Source organism: Pelodiscus sinensis, chromosome 3, assembly GCF_049634645.1.
Source record: "Pelodiscus sinensis isolate JC-2024 chromosome 3, ASM4963464v1, whole genome shotgun sequence".
NCBI classification, from domain to species: Eukaryota; Metazoa; Chordata; order Testudines; family Trionychidae; genus Pelodiscus; species Pelodiscus sinensis.
In genome coordinates this window covers 84,547,954-84,574,500 of record NC_134713.1, presented here as the reverse complement: position 1 = coordinate 84,574,500, position 26,547 = coordinate 84,547,954, and the positions used below count along the sequence as shown (strand labels likewise).

At 42.4% G+C, this 26,547-nt stretch overlaps 1 protein-coding gene across 2 annotated transcripts in view; it reads right to left on the bottom strand.

Annotated features, from left to right (window-relative positions):
* Positions 1-2,606: 2,606 nt before the first annotated feature.
* Positions 2,607-26,547, bottom strand: part of SLC35F1 (solute carrier family 35 member F1) — a 363,009-nt gene continuing 339,068 nt past the window's right edge. The window contains exon 8 of one of the 2 annotated variants that reach the window (XM_075924049.1): positions 2,607-7,717. In XM_075924049.1, coding sequence (XP_075780164.1) covers positions 7,493-7,717 — 225 coding nt within the window. In that variant the 3' untranslated portion in view covers positions 2,607-7,492. The remainder of the gene's footprint in view (positions 7,718-26,547) is intronic. The other variant, XM_025184648.2, reaches the window with a different exon arrangement.

Below are 26,547 nucleotides of genomic sequence, written 5' to 3'. Positions count from 1 at the left end.
GAACCCTATCTTCTTCTCTGGTGTGCAAACCCTGACATGCTCTTCATCCTTGTCTCTGGTCCCTGAGTCTGGCTCTGACCTTTGCTATGACTCCTGACTATAACTCTGTCTCCAGCCCCTAGACCTGTTCACCCTATGTCCTGACACTGACACATGGTAATTAAATTACTTATCATTTTAGTGCTCAGTGATCTTGTAGACTAAAGTAGATGTCCATAACTCCCCTCTAGTTTGGCAAGGACTTCAGTAGAAGTCAGTGTATTACCCAGGGAAAATCCAGTGCTTTGTCCCTGACTAGTGTATATGTCCTTCAAATGAATGAGTAAAATGCCATGTACCTGCTATGACCAAGAATGTGGGGGAATAAAAAGCAATGTTTTGTACAAATGTATTTGACAGTAAAGTATTAATTGAGGCTGGTAGCACTAGACAAGTGCTTAAGGGACACTGCCCATAATCAGTAGCCACAGCTATTAAACTATTGACTATAACTCAAGGTTGTGAAGTGAAATCTTAAAAGATACTATCTAATAAAATGACATGCACAGTTTTTTAACCTAAAAAATGTTATCCTGTATCCAGAGTGCCAGATTCTGGACTCATTTCCGCTAGGGAAAGGTCAGAGTAATGCCACAGGTTTTTTTGTTTTTTTCATGTAGGGTACGTCTACCCAGCAGTGTTATTTTGGAATAACTAACGTTATTCTCAAATAACATAGTCCGTGACTACACTACAAATAGTTATTTCAACATAACGTTGAGCTGAAGGACTTCTTACTCTGACTCCTGTAATGCTCACTTTATGAGGTGTAAGGGAAGTCAGAGAAGAGTGCTCTTCCTCAGACTTCCTGTTGTGTAGACAGCACCAAAAGCCTAAATAAGCTATTTCGACTTCAGCTACACAATTGACGTAGCTCAAGTTGCATAGCTTATTTCGGCTTTAGCCCAGCTGCATAGACGTGCCCTTAGAGGAATACTGTCAAGATGAGAAAAAACAGTAAATGAAGTATTTCAAAGAAAATGATAGCACTGCCTTAGACTATTGAAACTGAACATACTTTAAAAATGGAGATTAACTTTCTACTCACTGGTCCTGATTCTTTACTTCTTTCAATTTGGTCCATATTTTGGCACTGTTCTGACCACTTGCCCCATGATGTGAGGGGAATCTCCAGGTAGTATAGAATAGCCATAGAATCAATGCTACCCCCTCATACCTGCTGGCCCAGAGGATGTTCCCAGAGGAAGAGGGCATGGCTAGAATGGCTTTACACATTAACTATCACACGGTGCTGGAAAGAGCTCTTGGGGGCTATGCACAGACAGACATAAGTTAAAAACACTTTTAGGCTGTTGTGTCATATGATGGCAATTGTACTTGTCTCCAGACAGCTCCAGAATCCAGGGGGTACAAAGGCATCATAAAGTCACCTCTGCCTGATCTCAGCTCCCCAGACTGATTTTGTGCCAAGCACAGGTTGTTTAGACCAAAGAATTTGGACCTTACACAAACACTTTATAACTGTGCAAAATTAATTTAAAGTGGGTGTAAAATGTGGCCATTCTGCCTTATTAGGACTTTGTACCCATTTTGCATTTATTACCCAATTATAAATACAGGCAACTCCCCGACTTGCGACGTGATTGGTTCCTGGGGAAGCATCGCAAATCAGGGGCGTCATAACTTGAATCTTCATTTATGATAGGCACCATGCGCCGTCGTAAATGCGGGCTGAAGACGTAAGTCGGGGGTTTTCAGCCCCTTCCGCAGTTACAGAAATGCTTGTAAGTGCAGGGGGTCGGAACTTGGGCAGTCGCATGTCGGGGTTTCCTGTAGCTACACAATACAGAGCAGAATCAAGCCCTTTGGTTACTTTTTTGCGTGGCTTTAAGCTTTAAGCAGTGAAATTAGGTTGATTCACTTAGTTGGCCTTTCTATTTGCAGATAACATCACTTCCTGATTCTCATGCATTGGTACCTTTCTGTAAAGCAGTTAACTTTGGATTTCTGCCACTGCAGGGTGCTGTTTAAATAAAAACAAAACAAAACAAAACAAAAAAACCAAATACCTGTGTCCACTGAGAAAAGTGATGCTAATGTAAATGTTTCTTGTCATTATGTTTTGGCTACATTTTAAAATAAAGTTGCTTAACAATGTTCTTGTAATACTGAAGCATGTGCAATACAATATTATTCACGTGAAAATACTTCCAAGTAAACAATTATTTGCAGAGTAATTCCAAGCAATTACTATTATTAGGATTCATATCGGCAGAGGTCAAGTTCCAGCTAGAATGTACAGGGATGGTGGTAGATGCAGGGATGCACAACACTGGGGGAAAATATAAAGAAATTGTTAGCACAATCAAGCCACACATGTTTATCCATTGCTTAAAGACACACTACCATGCGCAATCTACACTTGCTAGTCTGTCACTGAAGAATGAGCTATAGAAGCATGCATTAGCCCAGAATCTCTAGCTTTCTGTTCTGTGGAACTCCATGCCTCTGCAATTGGGTTGATGTGGAAAGTGGGTGTGAAATGGCATCAGCACACCAATTTCCAGCCCTTTGCATTGCCCGCACGGGGGTGGGGAGGAGGGGAGGGCAGGGGATGTGGAAAATCTGGTGGGTGGATTTTACTACAAGAACGCCATGCAAATAAAACTGGGCAGATACACATTCTGAGAAGTAGCCTTGAGTGTTAATACATGCACTCCACTGAATGCTTTTTCTTCTCTCCCTTCTTCCCAGTCTACTTTGAAGACTTTATAGAGCCTTATTCCCCCTTCTGTCTCAAGATTCCTCCCCAACCCAATTTCTTTTCCCTCTGATGTCTAATTTCCTTCCTCTTCTTTCCTTTCTCCCATCTTGGGAGCCTTCACAGAACATTGCTGCAGTGTGGGAGGCTGGGGGGCAGTGAATGTAGCAAGCAGAAGGAGAGTACCAAGGAAGGAAACCAGGAGAGATGTCTCCAGATGCCTGGCAACAGAAGCCACAGGTGTCCCTGATACAGGGAGATACTGCTCCTAATGAATTCTAGATAGTATAAGTGATAACATGAAGATGGCTAAAGTCAGGCTTGTGTAAACATGGCTGTGTAGCAAAAATATGCTACCCACATATGAAAATAATCCAGGGATTATAATTTTAGAAGGCCCCTTGCTAAATATTCATGTTTCCAGAAAGTCATGTCAGGCTATTTCACAGGCAAGGAACCAGGCAAAAAAAAAAAAAAAAATAACCCTGCTTCCATAAAGCATTTATTTTTTATTTGAAAACATTATACAGGCATTACATGGCCACGGCCAGTCCATATAGGAGCATGCAAATATCAAAACAGAGAAAGGGTTGTTCAATTTATTGGTGCAGGGTTTGGGGTTGCGGTGTTTTTGTTTGGTTTTGATTCATATTTCCATTTGCAGTGCCAAGATTAGTGTGCCTCATTATGACATTTAACAATAAAATCCTACCCATAGGGTAAAATTTATATTTGTTGCTAGCTTGAGAATACTAATTTTTTAAAAGGGAAAGAAAACAATACTACACGCTTGGCAAAATGTTAATAGCACATGTTAGCAATATCTAAACTATACATTGAAACTTTTTTATATGACACAGTGGTGCAAAATTTTCAATTGCTTTGTCTGTCATTGTGTATTTAAAAAGTTTATAGCCGGAAAAAAAACAAGTTCTGTCTCCCACTGCAGGTCTCCATCCACTAGCAGAAAATTACATCAGCCTTGCCCACTCTCTGCCAATGGGTAGTAGAACTTCAGTTTGTTCAAGGAAAAGAGCTGGTGAAGTCCTAATTCAACCAGTAGAGTTAGCTGCCAGATGGATAGCTGAATCTGATGGTGTCCACTGAGGTCTGAAATTACAGGAAATTAAAAATCTAGAAATAATAGTTTTCCCTGCTGGACCTCAGCTGTCATTTAACAGTGTATTTGTAAAGCTATACTACTATTTTCCTTTGAGGTCCATCCATTACTGGCAAATTGGAACAATTCAACACATTCTTTTTAGCTGGAGACAAAACAAAATAAAAATAAAAATAAAAAAACAACACCATACTACGTTATCCCAGTGACATGAACCTCTTCATGTGGAAGAACATATGGGATGGTTGTTGAGTGCACAGTGCATATATGAACAGTCACAATTTATTTCCATACAATTAAGTCATTTGAGATATCCTATTACAATTGTTTCGGATGGCACCTGTTAGCCATCAGTTGATTGCAAACCCTTATTTGTATAAACTCCCGGGTCAGTGAGCTGACCTGGATATGCCTTCAATCCAGTTCTTCCTAGTAAGACTTTTATAAACATCTACAAATTATTGTAATAAAAATGAGAGAAAAGCGAGAAAAAGACTACAAACATTTGGCTTAGAAAATAAATACTAAGAGTGAAATAAACCAAAACAATTATGCAAAATGAAGAAACATAAACTTGAAACAAACATGCACACACACGCTCCCAGTCTCCAAAGGTCTCAAGACTAACATGGGAACAATGCTCAGAGAAAGGTATTTAATTGGTATAAAAGGTAGCAAAAAGACCAGGAGATGACAGGTGCCCACCAATGCTCTTTGCAGTACCTGAGAGAACAGTGGCAGTTGTAATGAGAACGTACGGCGGCTTGAACTGTACAATGACTACACAAAGTCTATGCACCAGTTAAGCCTTGGTTTGAGAACTTCAGTGGTTTCTTAGTCTTGTGCTGGCTCTTTGCACAAGGCTGACCTGACTGGTCACCTAAGAGCTGCTTTAAAGTCTATTTTGATCTTAACTGGCAATGAAAGGGTCCAATACACAGGGATGAATGTGAACAAAGTTGCCAACTCTTGTAATTTTAGGGTGTGAATCTCACAATATTTGCAGTTTGTCTTACAGCCCCAGATCCTGATGAAAGCTTCAACTTTTATTTTTAAAAAAGAGCTTCCAGTCCTTATGGCTGCAGGGAAAAGCTGGAAAACATGAACACTAAAAGTTCCAAAACCAGAAGTAAAATAAAAATAACCCAAAACTTATTATTTTATAAATCTCATGATATCTGAACACGTGGAAGGATTGACAATATGACAATCCCTTCTTTTTCAACTGCAGTGGAATCATAACAGGCAGCATGATGAGACAGACTGTGACTCTCTTCCTCATTAGGAGGAAGAATGATATTAAACGAATATTCAGTAATTCCCTAGCATGTTGGCATGTCACCATTTTAAATTTTGTATGCAAACTTCCCTCAGGCTTCTTCACAAGGGCACCATTTCAAGCACGTATGGGGGCAGCAGCCATGTGCTCTGGATGAGGCTAGCTTTTTATCCCGTTCCCTGGATGCTAAGGGAGTCAGGGGAAAGTGCTTACATTTCATGCATTCCTCTCATACCTGGCTGGTGAGCTCTCTTCACCAGCCAGGTCTGAGAGGCAGGGACGGAATGCACGCACTTTCCCCTCACTCCCTTAGTCTCCAGGGAAGAGGATGAAAAGACAGCCTTCTCCCGAAGTGAACAGCTACTGCCCCCGCCCTCAACGCAGTCAAAATGGTGCCCTTGCTTCTTCAGAAAAGTAATTTGTGTTGCTTTGCAGAACAGGAATATAAAAGACAATAGTTTTTCACCAGAAATCCATCCTGCTTAGTTGATTTGCATGGCCTTTTCCAATCTCAGGAGTGGGCAGTTTCTTTTTCTCATAGAAATAGGTGAATTTTTTGTTTTACATGAAGCCCTACATTTTCATTTGAAACTGATTTCTTCAGAATAATGTCATTCAACTAAAATATATTTCATATGCCCACCAGCAGAAAATGCAGCAATTTACCACAACTTGGCTGCAAACCCTGTTTTCCAATACAATGATTATATAAAAGCTATTATAATAATACATCCTGCTTCCTTGGCTCCTTCTTTCTGAAGATCTTTAAAAAAGTTCAGCCCTGTAATACTCCTGGGAGGGAGGTAAAGAATTACTATCCCTCTATATACAGATTGGAAACCAAGCCACACGTCGAAGATCACATAAAAGATCTGTGGCAGATCTGTGAATAAAACTGAGCTCTCTTGAATCTCTATCCTGTCCTTTAGACACAAACTGTCCTTTCTTTCTTTAATTTAAAGAGAAAAATGGACTGAGACTATATGAAGCAATGACTTTTGTCTTTCAGATTTGCAAGGTTCTGCTTCAGATTCAATAGAAGTGTTTTAAACACTCCACATTTCTGATGAGTTTCCTGCAGAAGAAATAAAGTCATAAAACACAGCCTTCTTTCAGAGGGACTGTCACATTCCCTGGTGGATATCAGAAAACTGCTAAATTCTACTTTGGTAGATAATGAAAAATAATTGGCTATGCCTCTCAGGCATGAATACCATCATGCTGCTGCAATAACACCAGCAGACGGGTTAGCTTTATTCATAATATTCATGAATTCACTACATTATCATACTAATATTTATGATTGTGCCACAAGAAGGTTCTGATGAAAAACTGACGTATTTCCAGATTAGTATGGTTAGGAAAAGGAACCCAAAGCCTCCTATATCACAGGACTGAGAGAACTGGAAAAGTAGAAGGTTCCTGATTGTGCACTGAGTATTGAAAATAAGTACCTTGATCTGACTGACGTATCAACGTACTAATGAGAGCTACAATATGTAGGAAAAATAGAAAATGCAAATTTGTTACAGATTTAATTTTAAAAGTACGAAATGTATTCTGCTTTGTTTCTGCAGGTTATACACAGCTCCGGAAATACAATTCCCCTATCACCTGATACAGAAGCTCAGCCACTAGGAAATCCTTCATGAAACAATAAAAGGTCAATGCTTGAGTAATTCACTTCTGTAAATATAGAAAGGCTAAATGCTCATTTTACACCTATTCCTAGAATAGAGACTGATATTGTTAGTTGTCCCTCCCCTGCACTCACAGCAGAGATTACATTTAAAGTGGGCTACCAGATAGATAGTACAGCTGACTCATTAATCCTTTCTCCCAGCAGATCCAGGTGCTACCAAAAATGCATCAGGGTGTAGTTACAAGGAGTATTTGCACCTATTTGCGCAAAACAAACACATCTGAAAAAGAGAGAAAGTAACAGTGACTGTACAAGTGGACTTGCTGTAAAAAAGTGGCTTTTCCTCACCTCTGTGTGGCCTTGGCAAAGCATCACACAATAGGTGCAAAAATACCCTTTTGATTTCTATGTAATTTCAGCTTGCATTTTGAACATCTTCATAGGTAGTTGGATAGTTAGCGATTCACACAGAGCATTCTGTTGTGGCCAGCATATTGCTAATACCCTAAATAAAGAACTGCATCTCTTTGCAATGTATACCCAGTGACAATTAGTTTGTACTTTCCCTATTTGCTGCCTTGAAGCCCACCTGTGTAATCGTACCCAGTAAATACCTTTCTCTATGTACAATACAGGGATCATGGATATACGAACTCCACTGAATCATCAGTGGCAGACAAATGCCTGAGTTTAGGCAACTCTGACATGAGGCTCTTCTTCTGTCTCTTGGCCTAGACTGGTATATGTTACTGAAGGTTCCAGCTGTCCGGATGCTGGTAAGTCTACAACAGGTCCTGAAGGGTTTCGAAACTGCTTGTACACCCGTGGATCCTGGGCTACATATGTGGATGTGGAGGAGTACAGCACCAGCCCAACGAGGATAGTGAAGAATGACAGCAGATAGAGTCCTGAAAACTAAACATAAATAAGAATTGAGTCATTAGAAAGTTTCATTGATTATCCTTTGCTCGCAAGGGCTAATGGAAAATCACAGGAACAGATCCTTGATTTACTATGCACAGCATAGCACTATCTGTCTTCCCTGGTTTGACTGTAGATGTTGAGGAGATACTCTTGCTGGAAGTTTGTTTCCATTACACGTGCCTTCTATTTTATAAAAAATATGAGTGCAATTCTCCTGTGGCCCCAGAAATAGGTAAATATGAGTCTCTTAATGGGGACTCAGGAGATCTGGGTTTTGTTCTCAGCTTTGACACCGGTCTGTGTTATGCCTTTGCCCAAGTCACTTCCCCTCTCTAGAGTTCAGTTTCTTCATCAGCAAAACAGGGATAGTGAAATTTACCAACATTTGTAAAATGTTTTGAGATCTATGGATGAAAACTGCAGTACAAGTATGAGATTTTATTGTTTTCACACCATGTGTCTGTAAAGTGTAACACACAATCAGGGGTATATAAATATCAATGGCACCAGGATTTTTAAAAAGCATTTTAAAAGTACACCTAGAAAATATATTTTTAGTAAAGGCTCTTTTGACATGTACTTAACTATATATCGGGCAGTACTGGTATGGTACATCAGCACGTACGCTGAATTCCAAAACCAGATAATAGGGTTGTACATGCTTTAATGTGATTTCAGAAGAGTTGCGGATTTTAGCTTTAACAAACCCTGGCTTGACTTCTAAAGGTTGGAATGTGCACACGGAAGATCAGATGTTTATCCAAAGCTTGAGTCTGTGTAATCTGACAGGCAGTTTCATAAGACCAGACCTTCTCTTGAGTTTTCTCATATATCCTACTTCAGGTTGGGCTGAAAATATCACACAAATAGCTTTTTCTGGAAATATTACAGCACTTGCAGATGAGGCAGAGGAAGGAACCCAGAAGTCCATAAGAATCAGAAATCAAGTATTTGATCCTTGGTCCCCTATAAGGTCACTTTATGCTGCTAGAGCAGCATAAAGTGACCTTAAAGCTGCCCTTAAAGGGGTAGCTGAGAATTTCTGAAATGTCTGGATGGTGGAAAGATGGCATAAACAGTTTGGCTACGTCTACACTGGCCCCTTTTTCGGAAGGGGCATGCTAATTTTGAAAGTGGGAATAGGGAAATCTGCGGGGGATTTAAATATCCCCCGTGGATTTAAATAAACATGTCCGCCGCTTTTTTCCGGCTTGGGGAAAAGCCGGAAAAAAAGCGTCTAGACTGGCCCGATCCTCCGGAATAAAGCCCTATTCCGGAGGATCTCTTATTCCTACTTTGAAGGAATACTTCCTATGTTTTCTGCCTCTTCCTCATCAGCAGAAGGAGTGTGAATTATACTATAGCTGGAGCACAGTATACTCTCCTAATTTCTATCGAGTCAAATGGTCCCTAGTAGATGATTCTAATTGACATAAATCAGAGTAGCCATGTAGCTGCTCCAGTTTGTCTAGGAGCAGAAGAGAAGTAAAGGACTTATAATCACCTTTATGCTCACCACGAGCTGTACCAACCATGAACCCAATAAAGGAAGAAAAAATAGCTTTCAGAATCTTTAAATAGTACAATTGTGCAAATGGACAAAGATTTGATGTGACAGGTTCTTGTGCACCCTTAAACAACCACCCTAGTGGGGATATCCCTTCCCCTTAAGCAATAAAAAGTTATTTGAATTGAAGACTCACCAGAGGACAAACTGCCTGTCACAACTTGGTAGGTAGGACAAGGACATAGAACTGATTTTGTATTTCGTAAGAGTTATAAAAGTGCAAGTGTTCAGCTATGGTCAGGAATATATGAATGAATGAATGAATGAATGAATGAATGAATGAATGAATGAAAATGCCACCAGCTAACTACAGTCCTGTAACCAGTATGAGGTGGATATATTATTCTGAACAAAAGGGGAGCTGTAAAGCTATTCTCTAAACCTAGCTCACTATGGGACTTTGACAGGTGCCAAATGTGTTTCAGTTGGTTCATTTAGATGCACTGCTAGAAGGCCAGACTGAGTTAAATTATTCAAGGAAGAGCTTCAGCAGTTCTGCCCCAGGGTATGTTTACACTACAAAGTTAATTCGAACTAACAGACGTTAGTTCGAATTAACTTTAATAGGCGCTACACAGGCAAACCACTAGTTGGAACTTAATTCGAACTAGCGGAGCGCTTAATTCGAACTAGGTAAACATCATTCTACGAGGACTAACACCTAGTTCAAATTAAGTAGTTCGAATTAAGGGCTCTGTAGCCACTTAATTTGAACTAGTGGGAGGCTAGCCCTCCCCAGGTTTCCCTGGTGGCCACTCTGGGCACCACCAGGGAAACTCGTCTGCCCCCCTCCCGGCCCCAGAGCCCTTAAAGGGGCACGGTCTGGCTACGGTGCCCGTGCCAGGTGCAAGCCTGCCAGCACCCAGCCAGCAGACCCTGCACCTGGCATGGCACGAACCAGCGACCCGCTGCCACCCAGCCCTCCGCCTCTTCCCGGGACCAGGCTGGTGGCTCCCGGGAGCCTGCCCAGGTCCGCAATAGGCGGGCGCCCACCTGGTCTAGTGCGGAGATCGTGGACCTCATCCACGACCTCCGCACTAGGCACAGGAAAGTGGCCCTCTAGGGCAGGATAGCTGCCAGCCTGGCCACCCAGGAGCAGGTTTGCATGAAAATCAGGGTGGTCCAGTGAGACCCCCGACCCTGAGCCCTGAGCTTAGAATGGCCGTACTGGGTCAGACCAAAGGTCCATCTAGCCCAGTAGCCTGTCTGCCGACAGCGGCCAACTCTAGGGACCCTGAAGGGGATGGACCGAAGACAATAACCAAGCCATTTGTCTCGTGCCATCCATCTCCAGCCTTCCACAAACAGAGGCCAGGGACACCATTTCTTTCCCCTGGCTAATAGCACTCCATGGACCCAACCTCCATGAATTTATCTAACTTCTCTTTAAACTCTGTTCTAGTTCTAGCCTTCACAGCCTCCTGAAGCAAGGAGTTCCACAGGTTGACTATTTGCTTTGTGAAGAAGAACTTTCTGTTATTAGTTTGAAGCCTGCTACCCATTCATTTCAGTTGGTGTCCTCTAGTCCTTCTATTATGGGAACTAATGAAGAACTTTTCTTTATGCACCCTCTCCACACCATTCGTGCTTTTATAGACCTCTATCATATCCTCCCTCAGTCTCCTCTTTTCTAAGCTGAAAAGTCCGAGTCTCTTTAGCCTCTCTTCATATGGGACCTGTTCCAAACCCCTGATCATTTTAGTTGCCTTCCCTTCTCCCACCCTCTCTCTTCCCCTCTCCCACCTCCTTTTCCCAGTCTCCCTGAGTTTTGTTCAATAAAGAGAGTTTCTATTTTTGAACACACGTGTCCTTTATTTTGTACATCAGGAAGGGGGAGTTACGGAGGGGTAAGTGGAAGGAGGTGAGGGAGGAATGGGGTACGAGCCCCCAATGGGGAGGACTGGGGTGGCTCTGCGGGCTCCTCGGGGTGGAAGCTTTCCTGCAGCCCCCCGATTGACCCCCCCGGGTGGCAGCCTGCGGCAAGTGCAGCCAGGCTGATGGCCGAGTGCTGTGATGTGCCGAGTGTGGGCACTCAGGGCACTCCAAGCCAGGACTGCTTTGTAAGCGCGGAACCCCTGAGAACTGTCTGTCCAGGGTGGGGGCCGGGTCCCTTTAAGCACAGCCCTCGGCTAGCCTAAGACAGCAGCTCCACGCTCTAAGTCCTAATCTGATGCCCTGCCGACACTGCTTCCGGCCATCCTTAACCTCGGTTCAGGGTCCACTCAATGTGGACATGCTAGTTAGAATTAGCAAAATGCTAATTCGAACTAGTTTTTAGGTCTAGATGCACTAGTTCGAATTAGCTTAGTTCGAATTAACTAATTCGAATTAAGTTAGTTCGAATTAGTGCTGTAGTGTAGACATACCCCCACTTCTTTATGCTTGTAGGAAGATAATTTTGTCAAATGTAAATTCTCTGTAAAGGTGCTAACTTTTTCCTGGTATTAATTTGCTATCACAGCACTGAGCTTCAGAGCTTGTGTCCAACATTCCTACTTGTAGCTAATCCTGCTGCATTTGGCATTTTTCAGAAATAGCCCTTCTAAAGGGCTTTTGAGAATGCTAGAAGCATAACCCGATGACAAGTCTGTATTTGCTGTCATTTCCACAGTGAAAGTGTAATAAGTACACTTCAGAAGGGAATGCACCATAAAGGGGAAAGTTTAAAGCATGTCAGAAGATCTGTAGATAGAAAGAAGGCAGGGCTCTGCTTTTCATCTGTCATTAATCGCTTTTTTTCCAAGCATGTCACCGGGTCTTCATGTGTCATCTGGCATTGTGATCTGATGTAATCACCCAGCCAAAAACACAATGCAGAATGTGAGCAAGTCTGCTGAAGGATTCCTTTCTTGTGTCACAAGCCTGCAAAGAGTGTTTGGGCAGAGATCTCCCCCCTGTGGTAATCAAACCCTAAGTCAATCGATCCTAGATATTCTTCCTCTCTGTCTCATTTTAATTTTCACTCCCTGTGGATCTCTCAGTTCTCTCCTTTTCTCTTCATACATGAATTCTGACATCTGTTGCCAGTAGCAGAGGGTATGATTTTCAATGGAACTTTCTGGCTATAAATAACTCCAAACTAAAACCCCTGGCACAAACTTTTCCAAAAGACTTTAGGGGTGGGAGGAAGAGTTTCAAGAATCAGAACTCAGACCAGCAATCTAAATGCCATAACTAGTCTCTACTGTGGCATTGAATGAAAAGCCAAGGTCCACATACTATCTAGATTTCAGGAGCTGTACTCTGGGTTGGCAGTTGAATTTCATTTCTATCACTGCCTGCTAGGTCAAGGCATTCCTGATCACCAGAAACTGAAGAGGGGAAGCAGTAGGGAGGACAAACATGAGTGCTTCCACCCCCATATGGTGTGAGGGCCCATAAGTCCCCTACCACTTGTAGATACTTGGCTCCTTACTGTGTTACCAGGGTGATTCCCAGTCAAATGGGATATTGGGGAACAGCAGCGTAGGGAGCATGATCAGCATCCAGACTGCAGGAGACTTAAGACATGAAGCTGAGCACAAAACTGTCTTGGAGTGAGGGCCCCACTGAGAACTCATCTCTACACTATGGAAGATGTAGGCTACAGATATCCAGGAGTAAGCAGGGGGAGACAAAGAGAATGTGCAGAGAGGAAAAGAGGCAAGAACAGGGAAGTTTGAAAAGTACATAATAGTCACAAAAATACAGCATATTTTAATAGTATCCCTCTCCCCACTTTCATATTGCCTGAGGACAGGGTGGGGGAAACAAAATAACAACACATGTGTCTTTCCTTGTCTGGATACTTTGCTCCTATGTTGTTGTCCTCATCCCCTGCCTTTTGTCTGCTGTTAGTCTTTTTAAAATGGCAAGCTCTTCAGGGCTAGGGTTATCTCTGAGACTATGTTTACATTTTGCCATAGTGCAGACTACAGGGTTATGAAATGCAGAGCGCTTCAATTGCTGTGTGCTAACTTTCCCATGACACTACTGGTATAAACTAAAAAGTACCCAGTTCACGTTAACACAGTCTTGTTGGAAGATGCCTATGTTAATACAAACTAGGTATCTTTCAGGTTTCACCTGCAGTGACAACGTGGGACAGCTAACATTCAACACTTTTGTGTGCACTGCAATTCAGAACCCTGTAGTCCATGCCAATGGTACAGCATACAAAGCTCTAAATGTCTAGATTACTTAGTGCAATGAGGTCCTATAACAAAAAAATCTAATAATCTTTCAGTCAATTTCCTGGTTAGAAAAAAGAAGTTACAGGCTGGAGCTGAATTTTTTTATTTTGTCTTTTCTATCACAATCACTTTCTTAGAAGATTAGTCACTGGTTCTCTGCAGCGATAAAGTGGTAAAAATTGTTAATAATGTTGCTGGGATTTCAGCCTCTTTCATTCAATGGTGGTAAAGCAAACACATATTGCAGGCCAGTAAGGAAGAGCAATCAGAGGCTATGTCTACGCTACAGAAATCAACCCTCTGGAGATCAATCATCTAACATTTGATTTAGTGGATTTAACATAGACCACAGCCCCAGCTGGCATCCAGTACAATCCTTCTGAAAGGCGTAAGGGAAGTTGGTGGGAGCATGTGCTCCTGTTGGCCACTGCAGTGTAGACATTTTGGTGACTTGGCTTAAGGTAAGACAAATCCAACTATGCATTTTGCGTAGCTAGGTGTCATATCTTAAGCCGACCTGCACGGTCTAGTATAGACCAGGCCTCACTGATTATCAGATAAGTGGGTTTTATTTGCAAAAGCTTATGTTCCTGTATATTTATTAGTTTCCAAGAAGCCAGAGAACTACTTGTTTTTAAAGTTAAAGAATAACATGACTACCCCTCTGAGACTGATTATCATATAGTTTTTCTAGCACCTTGTGGGCCTCATCCAAATCCCACTGAATCAATGCAAATCTTTCCATTGATTTCCTGGGCTTTGAAGTCAGCACTCTGAAGAGATTAAAATAAACCACGTTAATCAAATGAAAATTGACTATAAATGCCATTTGCTCTGCAGAGTTTGTTAGGTTTCTCAAATGAAATCTGTGTTTTACTGAAACTTGTATTCAGTGGAGTGCTCTACTGCTGTATTTTGTAAGGCATTTTTATCTTGACCCACAAACCTCGTCCCTTTAGATTGAGTATTAATAGACAGTAAAAGAAACAACTTCAAAAATGAACTGTTCCGTAAGCTAGTCTAAGCTGTTCTAAGAAATGGAGTTTGAGTGCATATAACTGAACTACTAACCTGTAAGCTCCCAGAGGTTGTGCAGTTCTTCTTTCTGGGTGAACCATAGCTTGATAAAGCTATTGCTCCTCATTTTTCTAACTTATCTCTCATTTTCTACAGGCATATGTCTCATAAGGCTAGCAAAAAATATAAAAATAATCCAGACTTGGAGATCTCACTGAGATCTATTTCCATTCATGCTGAACAGGACAAAAATGGAACCTTAAAAATGGAACATGTCAAGAAAATTTGCAGTTCTAGTTAGTTAAATATTTGCTTTCATTTTCCACAGAGAGGGTATGTCTACACTATAACGTTAATTCGAACTAACTTAGTTCGAATTAGTTAATTCAAACTAAGCTAATTCGAACTAACGGATCCAGACTAAAAAACTAGTTCGAATTAGCGTTTTGCTAATTCGAACTAGCATGTCCACATTAAGTGGACCCTGAACCGGGCTTAAGGATGGCCGGAAGCAGTGCCGGCAGGGCATCAGAGGAGGACTTAGAGCGTGGAGATGCTGTCTCAGGCTAGCCGAGGACTGTGCTTAAAGGGTCCCGACCTCCACCCCAGACAGACAGTCCTCAGGGGTGCCCCGCTTGCAAAGTAGTCCTGGCTTGGAGTGCCCAGAGTACCCACACTGGGCACATCACAGCACTCGGCCATCAGCCCGGCTGCACTTGCCGCAGGCTGCCATCTGGGGAGAGGGGGCAATTGGGGGGCTGCAGGAGAGCTTCCACCCCCAGAAGCCCACAGAGCCAGCCCAGTCTGCCCCATCGGGGCCTCGTACCCCATTCCTCCCTCACCTCCTTCCACTTACCCTTCCCTAGCCCCTCTTCTTGATGTACAAAATAAAGATAACGTGTCTTCCAAAATGGAATCTGTCTTTATTGAACAAAACTAGGGGAGAATGGGAAAAGGAGGTGGGAGAGGGGAAGAGAGAGGCTGGGAGAGGGGAGGGCAACTAAAATGATCAGGGGTTAGGAACAGGTCCCATATGAAGAGAGGCTAAACAGACTGGGACTTTTCAACTTAGAAAAGAGGAGACGGAGGGGGGACAGGATAGAGGTCTCTAAAAACAGGAGTTGGGTAGGGAGGGTGCATACAGAAAAGTTCTTCATTAGTTCCCATAATAGAAGGACTAGAGGACACCAAAGGAAAGGAATTGGTAGCAGGCTTCAAACTAGTAACAGAAAGTTGTTCTTCACAAAGCAAAGAGTCAACCTGTGGAACTCCTTGCTGTAGGAGGCTGTGAAGGCTAGAACTGGAACAGAGTTTAAAGGGAAGTGAGATCAAGTCATGGAGGTTGGGTCCATGGGGTGCTATTAGCCAGGGGAAAGAAATGGTGTCCCTGGCCTCTGTTTGTGGAAGGCTGGAGAGGGATGGCACGAGACAAATGGCTTAGTCACTGTCTTCGGTCCATCCCCTCCAGGGTCCCTAGGGTTGGCCGCTGTCGGCAGACAGGCTACTGGGCTAGATGGACCTTTGGTCTGACCCAGTACGGCCATTCTAAGCTCAGGGCTCAGGGTCGGGGGTCTCAGTGGACCCCCTTGATTCTCTTGCACACCTGCTCCTGGGTGGCCAGGCTGGCAGCTCTCCTGCCCTAGCCGGCCACTTTCCTGTGCCTAGTGCGGAGATCGTGGATGAGGTCCACGATGTCTGCACTAGCCCAGGCAGGTGCCCGCCTCTTGCGGTCCTGAGCAAGCTCCTGGGAGCCGCCAGCCTGGTCCCGGGAAAATGGCGAGGGCTGGGGGGCATCGGGTGGGTGGCTCAATCCGTGTCAGGTGCAGGGTCTGCTGGCTGGGTGCCGGCAGGCTTGCACCTGGCATGGGCACCGTAGCCAGACCGTGCCCCTTTAAGGGCTCCGGGGCCGGGAGGGGGGCAGACAAGTTTCCCTGGTGTTGGCCAGAGTGGCCACCAGGGAAACCTGGGGAGGGCTAGCCTCCCACTAGTTTGAATTAAGGGGCTACTCACCCCTTAATTCGAACTAGCTAGTTCGAACTAGGCTTAATCCTCGTAAAATGAGGTTTTCCTAGTTCGAACTAAGCGCTCCGCTAGTTCGAATTAAGTTCGAACTAGCGGAGCACTAGTGTAGCACCTATGAAAGTTAATTCGAACTAACATCCGTTAGTTCGAATTAACTTTGTAGTGTAGACATCCCCAGAGAGAGTAATAAGTGGCAACCCAGAACCTCGGCAACAGGACACCTGGAAGCAATGAACACAATATTGAAACAAATTAATATAACCTACGGCAACCTCATCTCATGGAGAAGGATGATCTGCCATTGTTTTTAAAAGTTAAAGTTAAATCTTTTTGTGCCTAGTTTCTCATCACTAAAACAGGAACAATAATACTTACCTTCTCCCACCACCTGTCTGCCTTCTCTGTTTGGGTTGTAACATCTATGGAGCAGTATGTGTTTGTACAGAATCTAGCACAGTGTGACTCTGGTCTAAGCTGGTGCCTTTTAGGAGTTACTGTTTATTTAGGAGAACAACAATTAAATCAGAGAAGCAACGAAGCCTTGCCCTGCTTTGTAGAACTTCTTAAATCTGGGTTCTAGTAGGCAAGAGGCTCCTAAGGCTGAAGCTCTCTACTGAGAAGTCCCTGCCACTGATCTTGCAATGTTCAAGCAGAAGAACAACCCAGGAAACTACTTTAACTTCTGCGCCAGGGAAGATAATGGAGCAAGTACTTAAGGAAATCATCTGTAAACACTTGTAAAGTGGCAAGGTGATAGGGAACAGCCAGCATGGATTTGTAAAGAACAAATCATGTCAAACCAATCTAATAGTTTTCTTTAACAGGACAACGAGTCTTGTGGATAAGGGAGAAGTGGTGGATGTGGTATACCTAGACTTTAGTAAGGCGTTTCATACGGTCTCGTATGATATTCTTATCAATAAGCTAGGTAAATACAACTTAGATGGGGCTACTATAAGGTGGGTGCATAACTGGCTGGTTAACCATACGCAGAGAGTAGTTATTAATGGTTCCAGTCACTGGAAGATCTGTTTACTATGGTGGCTAAACACAAAGGTGAGCATGATGCTTTCTGATGCTTTCCTGCTGGAAAGGCATAACAAGTGGGGGTTCCACAGAGGTCTGTTTTGGGACCGTCTCTGTTCAATAACTTCATCAACGATTTAGATATTGGTATAGAAAGTACGCTTATTAAGTTTGCAGATCATACTAAGCCGGGAGGGGTTGCAACTAATGTGGAAGATAGGGTCATAATTCAAAATGACCTGGACAAATTGGAGAAATGGTCTGAGGTAAATAGGATGAAGTTTAATAAAGACAACTGCAAAGTGCTCCACTTAGGAAGGAACAATCAGTTTCATACATACAGAATGGGAAGGAATGTCTGGGAAGGAGTACAGCAGAAAGGGATGTAGGGGCTATAGTGGACCACAAGTTGAATATGAGTCAGCAGTGTGATGCCGTTGCAAAGAAAGCAAACATGATTCTGGGATACATTAACAGGTGTGTTGTGAGCAAGACACGAGAAGTCATTCTTCCGCTCTACTCTGCGCTGGTTAGGCCTCAATTGGAGTATTGTGTCCAGTTCTGGGCACCGCATTTTAAGAAAGAGGTGGAGAAATTGGAGAGGGTCCAGAGAAGAGCAACGAGAATGATTAAAAGTCTAGAGAACATGACCTATAGGGGAAGACTGAAGGAATTGGGTTTGTTTAGTTTAGAAAATAGAAGATTGAGGGGGGACATTATAGCAGTTTTCAAATATCTAAAAGGGTATCATAAGAAGGAGGGAGAAAACTTGTTCATCTTGGACTCTGGGGATAGAACAAGAAGCAATGGGCTTAAACTGCAGCAAGGGAGGTTTAGGTTGGACATTAGGAAAAAGTTCCTAACTGTCAGGGTAGTCAAACACTGGAATAAATTGCCCAGGGAGGTTGTGGAATCTCCATCTGTGGAGATATTTAAGAGTAGGTTAGATAAATGTCTATCAGGGATGGTCTAGACAGTATTTGGTCCTGCCATGGGGGCTGGGGACTGGACTCGATGACCTCTCGAGGTCCCTACCAGTCCTAGTATTCTATGATTCTATGATTCTAAATGTCCCAGTTGTTCGTGACTGCAGTGATGGGCCAGCAAGAAGGAGACAATCCCCCAAATAACTTCTTAAATCAAATGATTTGTTTTAAGCAAGGACCTTAGTTGGCATCCTGTCATAAAGAAGCATTAGCAATCTGTGTCCATAATGAGCTTAACACTTCTCTGCTGGCCTTGACCAGTGCAAAGCTCTGTCTCACCAGTGGTGGGCCACAATTCCGCTTGAACAGTGGTTCTCAGACTTTTCACACTAGGAAATTATTTCAAAATAACTTATTTCAAAATATTAAATCCTGAAACAACTATTCCGAAATATCATATCCACACTACAGGGAAGCCTCAAAATTAGTCAGGCAGTGCCCTTGGGGCACATCTATATTGCAGCATTATTATATTGCAGTTATTCAAAATAACTGACATTATTTCAAAATAACAAAATGTGCATCTACACAAGCTGTTATTTTAAAATAGTGGATTTACTCCAACTTTGGTAACCTTCATTTCACGAGGAGTAAGTGAAGTCGAAGAAGAGTGTTCTTCCTTCGACTTCTTACTCTGTAGACAGTGCCAAAAGATGAATTAAGTTATTTCGACTTCAGCTACACAATTGACATACCTGAAGTTGCATATCTTAATTTGACTTTTGCCCTTAATCTGGACATGTTACCTCAACTTAGAGCCTCAGGTAGCACTGGAGAGTAATTATTCTGAATGACTCTGGGGAGTAGTTATTTCAAAATAGCAGCAGTGGAGTTTCCACACTACCACTGTTTTGAAATAACTATTTTGAAATAGGAAAAACTTAAAAAAACAACAAATAGTCTAGTAGCACCTTAAAGACTAACAAGACATGTAGATGGTATCATGAGCTTTTGTGGGCACAAACCACTTCTTCAGATGACGAAAGCTCATGATACCATCTACATGTTTTGTTAGTCCTTAAGGTGCTACTAAACTATTTGTTGTTTTTAAAGTTTTTCCTGTTACAGACTAACTCGGCTACCCCTCCAAAGTATTTTGAAATAAGCATTATTCTTCGTGGAAAGCAGGAGATATCATTTCAAAATAACCAGCTGCTTATTTTGAAATAATAGGCTTGGTAGTGTGGATGCTCCACTTGCTATTTTGAAATAAGGGGACTTATTTCAAAATTATTCCCTAGTATAGACCAGAGCTAAGGTGCCACAGGACTACATGTTGTTTTTGATTTTACAGACTAACACGATTACCCCTCTGAAATTTGTCAAAATAACTCAGCTGAGAAACTGGGTGCAAAGGAAGGACTTTGCTGAGGAACAAATAATTCATTGGATTTTCTATTTCCTGAATAACTACAAAGGAGATAAATCGGGGTGGGGAATCTCTAGGCCATGGGCTGCATGTGGTTCATCATGATTAGTTGCTGATGGATTGCCAGACAGTTTGTTTACCTGAGTGTCTGCAGACATGGCTGCTCACAGTTCTTAGTGGCTTTGGTTTGCTGTCGTTCCCAGCCAATCAGAGCTGCAGGAAGCAGTGGCCTGATTTGCGCCACTTCCCACAGCTCCCAGTGGCCAGGAACAGTGAGCCACAGCCAGTAGGAGTGGTAGGCCTTCATGCCTATGCATGTTCAGGTAAACAAACCCTTTTGTGGCCTGCCAGTGCCAGTGTGCTAGAGATTCCCCACCTTTGAAGTAGATGAAAATGAAAGGAAAAACTATAAAAAAGAAGGAAAATGCACTTCTGGGTCTGACGAGAACAAGACAGTCTTCATATATCATGAAGTTAAAAGGGAATTCAGAACAATAGGAAATAAAAATGTATTTGTAGTGCGGCTAGGGGAAATTTCTGCTGCAGGGGAGAATTTGCGGACAAGTGCTTCTGCTGGTCACTGATTAACAGAGCCACATTGTTGCTGGAACTGGGGCAAAACAACAGCATAACTAACAAAGACAGACAGATGTGCTGCAGACGAGCCCACACAAACAAAGAACTCAGTGATTTGCTAATTTTGATTTTGCACTAAACCATCATGATAATGATCATGACCATTATTTTTTATGGTGATGAAAATGCAAATTCTCTTTTATCCGGACCATTGAACTAGAAATAGCCTGCAAAAGCAAAGAAGATTTTTCCGCTGGGGTTCTCCAATTACAATTTTATTTCATAGGAATTGCAGCAGACTAAGCCTCTGGGGGGCTGATATAAAACATCGAACTACCTGCGGATGGCAATCCAACTGCATTTTTTAAGTCATGAGATGAGAAAATGTCTACTAGATGACTAGCTGAAGTCAGAAGACTTGGAGACATTTTCTGCCTCATATTAAATTATAAGAATCTGAAATGTAAGAACCGCTCCCTTTTTTCCACTCCAGTTTTACAAACTGGAAAAGCAAATTCTAGGCATTTCTACAAGAATTAACAAACAAACCAGCCAATTAATGCATGAACTATTAACACTTTTAGCAAAGTAACTTTCTAAGAACATGCTGATGAAGAGTGGTACCATCCACACAAAACCTTTCTTTGGAGCAGAGTTCATTTCATTCCATATTCTTCTTTACATTCTTGATGCTGTCAGGACAGGCAGTCCCCAGCAGTGCCATATTCTAATCAGCAATCCTGTGTAGTCTGATGAGCCCCTCTGTTTTCAAAAACAAATTCATTTTGCAGCATAATCTGCACAGCCAATCAACTCTGAGGCCAAAGAAGGTTCCTATACAGGCTAGTATACTCCCCCCCTTGGGTAATTTCACACATGAGCACATGAACAGGCTGAGTTAAGAGAACTACAAGTGAATTTCTCTCATTATCTTTTATATGGCAGACAGACATTTCCACTTGGTTTGATGAATTGATCCAGAGTCTGAGCTTGTTTGTGCACTGCTTTCTATTTTCACCTCAAATGTAGCAAATGAACTGCACTATATCCAAATCCAGAAGTTGCAGGGAGGGAGTTTTCTCTGTGGGATGCAAGAAAACTGGTCAGTAAGAATACCAGTTACAGCTGAAGGTTTAGATAGCTGGAGATTTTACATAAATGGCCTCGTGCCCTAATTTATATGTCTGAGTATTATGCTTGACCTTATTTACATGAATGAAAGCAAATGTCCTAATTAACAGAATTAAAGCATGACAAGGCTGCAGCTTGGAATGAGCTCTAGAAATGTAGCAGTTCTCAGTTCCTGGATTTCTCTGCCATCTCCATGGGTTGGTGTTCAACTCCTTGTGGCTCTTCCACTGGCTGTCCCTGGCCTTGGTGTGGGCAGAGGGCTGTGGTTCAGTGGCTATCTACTGGTGTTGGTTGCTGCCAGTCTAGTGTGGAAGGAGGATCTGGCTGCTTCCTGTCCTTGCCTGAAGTTGCTCTGGCTGGGTTGCTGGTTCCCAGATGTCCTTGCCAGGAGAAAAAAATTTCTGTCCCTACTTCCTGTTCTCTGATTTAGGAGGCAGGAAGCTATGGCCATGGCCCATGGCTGTCATTGGCTCAGGCTGCTAATTTTTGGTAACTCGTCACAAAAGAAAGGATTGTTATAACAAATCACTCCCCACTGCCATTCTAGTCATATCTCCAAGTCTGTGACTCTGGGTTGGGACTAAGTTCTAGGCTATGTTGAGTCTTGATAGGCCCTTCTATGTCCTCTGTGATTTGTGTGGATTTTGCCAATGAAAGCTCATACTATATATATTTTGTTAGTCTCTAAGGTGCCACAGGAGTACTCGTTGCTCAATGACTTTGATTAGTGATATCCTGCCCAAACCATATAGATGCTGCTGAGAGCATTCCCTCAACTCTGCAAGTCAGAGGACTGTGTGTTTATGTGAGTGAGTGCCACTCTCATCCTATCTTATTTTCTTTCCTTGTTCCTTTTCTGACACTTGAGTAGGGAGCAAGGTGAAGAAGATTACTTTCTCTCCTCTGCCCCCTTCTTCTCTCACATTAGGGATGTTAAATTTCATTTAATCAGCTAATCGAGTAGTCTAATAAAGGCAACAGAGTGGGGGAGGAAGGAGGAGAAGTGACTAGTCAAGTAGTTACTTGACTACCTGATAAGCATATGCTTATCAGGTAGTCTACTACTTGATTAATCACTTACATCCCTACATCACATCACAGGCATTGGGGGAAATGGGTCTGTTGTCAGTATATCTGAGGAGGCCAGCACTCTGTCTAATTCAAATATACTAGGCAGAAGACTCCTGAAAACAGTATTTTTTACTCACCTCACGCTCCTAAAGTGCTCTCTACACAGGAGAGATTTTTTTGTGTGTGTAAAACCTAAGATATGATTTTAAACTGGTATATCTAAACTAGTATAATTTCCTGAGGAGACACTGTTACTTCAGTAGATGAGGGCCGTTTTTTGGCACAGCTTTATATTGTTTGGGAAGGGTGTTAAGATTAACCGGAAAAAAAAAACCAGTCTTCTACCAGAACTAATGTTCACAGAGGGAATATGTGTATTTATGCACCAGTATAACAACTATCAGTAACATTTGTTCCATGTAGACAAGGACTACGTCCAGGCACAGTGCTCTGAATGGATCTCAACCATTAGACACAACAGGGAACACTCTTGTAAAGCTTCCTTCATTTCTTAGGGTATGTCTACACAGCAGGGCTAAAGCCGAAATAAGCTACACAACTTGAGCTATGTCAATTGCGTAGCATGAGTCAAAATACCTTATTTTGGCTTTTGACGCTGTCTACACAGCAGGATATCCAAGAAAGAGCACTCTTCCTCCAACTTCCCTTACTCCTCATAAAATGAGAATTACAGGAGTCAGAGTAAGAAGTCCTCCAGTTTAACATTATTCTGGCATTATGTTGAAATAACAGCTTGCTGTGTAGACACAGATTATGTTATTTCAGAATAACATCAGTTATTCCGAAAAAACACTGCTGTGTAAATGTACTCTTAAAGGCCGAGCAAGTGGAGTGCTGATCTGTGGGAACCTGTGTTGGGAAAGCAGAACTTTAAGAATCAGGAGAAAAGCAGGAGGCTCACCAGAAAGAGCTCCAGAGAACTTACTTTGAAAATAACTTACGGTGTAGATAGAAGAGTATTTTACTATAATACATCAAAATATCTGAAGGTGTGTAAACCCTTTTAAATTGATAAGAATGGGGAAGGTACTTGCCTATAACACCCATGCTTCTGTCACTGTTCCTTTTAAACAGCAGTAATCAGAGCATGTTTATTTTTGCCAAGAAAATGGAACAATGTCCAATGACTCCAGCTAATCTGGGACTAGCAGGTAAACAAAGGAAAATTTCATGAGCCCTTGCAGCATGCTTAGCAGGGCATCTCCAAGGCCCCAAACTCTTCAGTTATTTCAGCCAGACCCAGAGGGGGACAGCCATATCATAGGGGAGGTGTATATTCCCATGGGAAGCAAGACTGAAGGGAAAAACAACTGAGGAGAGTTGGAAGTATTTCAAAGGGACGTTGTTAAGGGCCCAAAAGCAAACAATTCCGCTGTGTAGGAAAGATAGAAAATATGGCAAAAGACCAGCTTGGCTTAACAAGGAGATCTTGCACGATCTCAAAATAAAAAAGGAGTCATATAAAAAATGGAAACTAGGACAACTAACAAAGGATGAATATAGGCAAGCAACACGGGAATGCAGGGGCAAGATTAGAAAGGCAAAGGCACAAAATGAGATCAAACTAGCTACAGGCATAAAGGGAAACAAGAAGACCTTTTATAAATACATTAAAAGCAAGAGGAAGACCAAGGACAGGGTAGGCCCACTGCTTAGTGAGGAGGGAGAAGCAGTAACAGGAAACTTGGAAATGGCGGAGATGCTCAATGACTTCTTTGTTTCGGCCTTCACGGAGAAGTCTGGAGGTGTGCCTAACGTAGTGAATACAAGCAGAGAGAGGGTAAGTTTAGAAGATAGGATACACAAAGAACAAGTTAAAAATCACTTAGGAAAGTTAGATGTCAGCAAGTCACCAGGTCCTGATGAAATGCATCCCAGGATACTCAAGGAGCTGATAGAGGAGGTATCTGAGCCTTTAGCTATGATCTTTGAAAAATCATGGCAGACAGGGGAGATTCCAGAAAACTGGAAAAGGGCAAATATTGTGCCCATCTATAAAAAGGGGAATAAGAACAACCCAGGAAATTATAGACCGGTCAGTTTAACGTCTGTCCCAGGGAAGATAATGGAGCAGGTAATTAAGGAAATCATATGCAAACACTTGGAAAGTAATAAAGTGATAGGGAATAGCCAGCATGGGTTTGTGAAGAACAAGTCATGCCAAACTAATCTGATAGCTTTCTTTGATAAGATAACGAGCCTTGTGGATAAGGGAGAAGTGGTGGATGTCATATACCTAGACTTTAGTAAGGCATTTGATACGGTCTCGCATGATATTCTTATTGATAAACTAGGCAAATATAACTTAGATAGGACCACGATAAGGTGGGTGCATAATTGGCTGGATAACCGTAGTCAGAGAGTGGTTGTTAACGGTTCTAAATCCTGCTGGAAAGGGATAACAAGTGGAGTTCCTCAAGGGTCTGTTTTGGGACCCGTACTATTCAATATCTTCATCAATGATGTAGATATTGGGATAGAGAGTACGCTTATTAAGTTTGCAGATGATACCAAACTGGGTGGGGTTGCAACTTCTTTGGAGGATAGGGACATAATTCAAAATGACCTTAGCAAGTTAGAGAAATGGTCAGAGGTAAACAGGATGAGGTTTAATAAAGAGAAATGCAAAGTGCTCCACTTAGGAAGGAACAATCAGTTCCATACATACAAGATGGGAAGCGACTGTCTAGGAAGGAGCATGGCGGAAAGGGATCTAGGGGTCATAGTGGACCACAAGTTGGATATGAGTCAACAGTGTGATGCTGTTGCAAAAAAAGCAAATATGATTCTAGGTTGTATCAACAAGTGTGCTGTAAGCAAAATTCGTGAAGTCATTCTGCCGCTCTACTCTGCACTAGTTAGGCCTCAGCTGGAGTACTGTGTCCAGTTCTGGGCGCCACATTTCAAGAAAGATGTGGAGAAATTGGAAAGGGTACAGAGAAGAGCGACAAGAATGATTAAAGGTTTAGAGAACATGACCTATGAAGCCAGGCTTCATGAACTGGGCTTGTTTAGTTTGGAAAAAAGAAGATTAAGGGGGGACATGATAGCGGTTTTCAAATATCTAAAAGGGTGTCACAAGGAGGAAGGAGAAAATTTGTTCCTCTTGGTTTCTGAGGACAGGACAAGGAGTAAAGGGCTTAAAGTGCAGCAGGGGAGGTTTAGATTGGACATTAGGAAAAAATTCCTAACTGTCAGGGTGGTCAAATATTGGAATAAATTGCCAAGGGAGGTGGTGGAATCTCCCTCTCTGGAGATATTTAAGAACAGGTTAGATAGACATCTGTCAGGGATGGTGTAGGTGGAGCTTGGTCCTGCCTTGAGGGCGGGGGGCTGGACTCGATGACCTCTCGAGGTCCCTTCCAGTCCTATGATTCTATGATTCTATCTGTGCCCTGTGGGCTGATACTTACAGGCCTGCTTTCATTAATTGCAGCAAGAAAATAAACTTTCTTACGCACTCAAAATGGCACCCTTGATCTTATTGCCTCTCAATATAACCATGGTACACCACATCTTGAATACTGTGTGCCGATGTGGTTGCCTCATCTCAAAAAAGCTATCTTGGCATAGGAAAAAATTCAGAAAAGGGGAAAAACATTATTAGGGGTTTGGAATGGCTGCCAAATGAGGAGAGATTAATAAAACCAGAACTTTTCAGTTTAGAAATTAAGGCGACTTAGGGGGGATATGATAGAGGTCTATAAAATCATAACAGGTATGGATAAAGTGAATGAGGAAAAGTTATTTACTTGCTCGCATAACATAAGAACTAGGGTTCACCAAATGAAATTAATAGATAGCAGGTTTAAAACAAATGAAAGGACATATTTCTTCACACCACATACAATTAACCTGTGGAA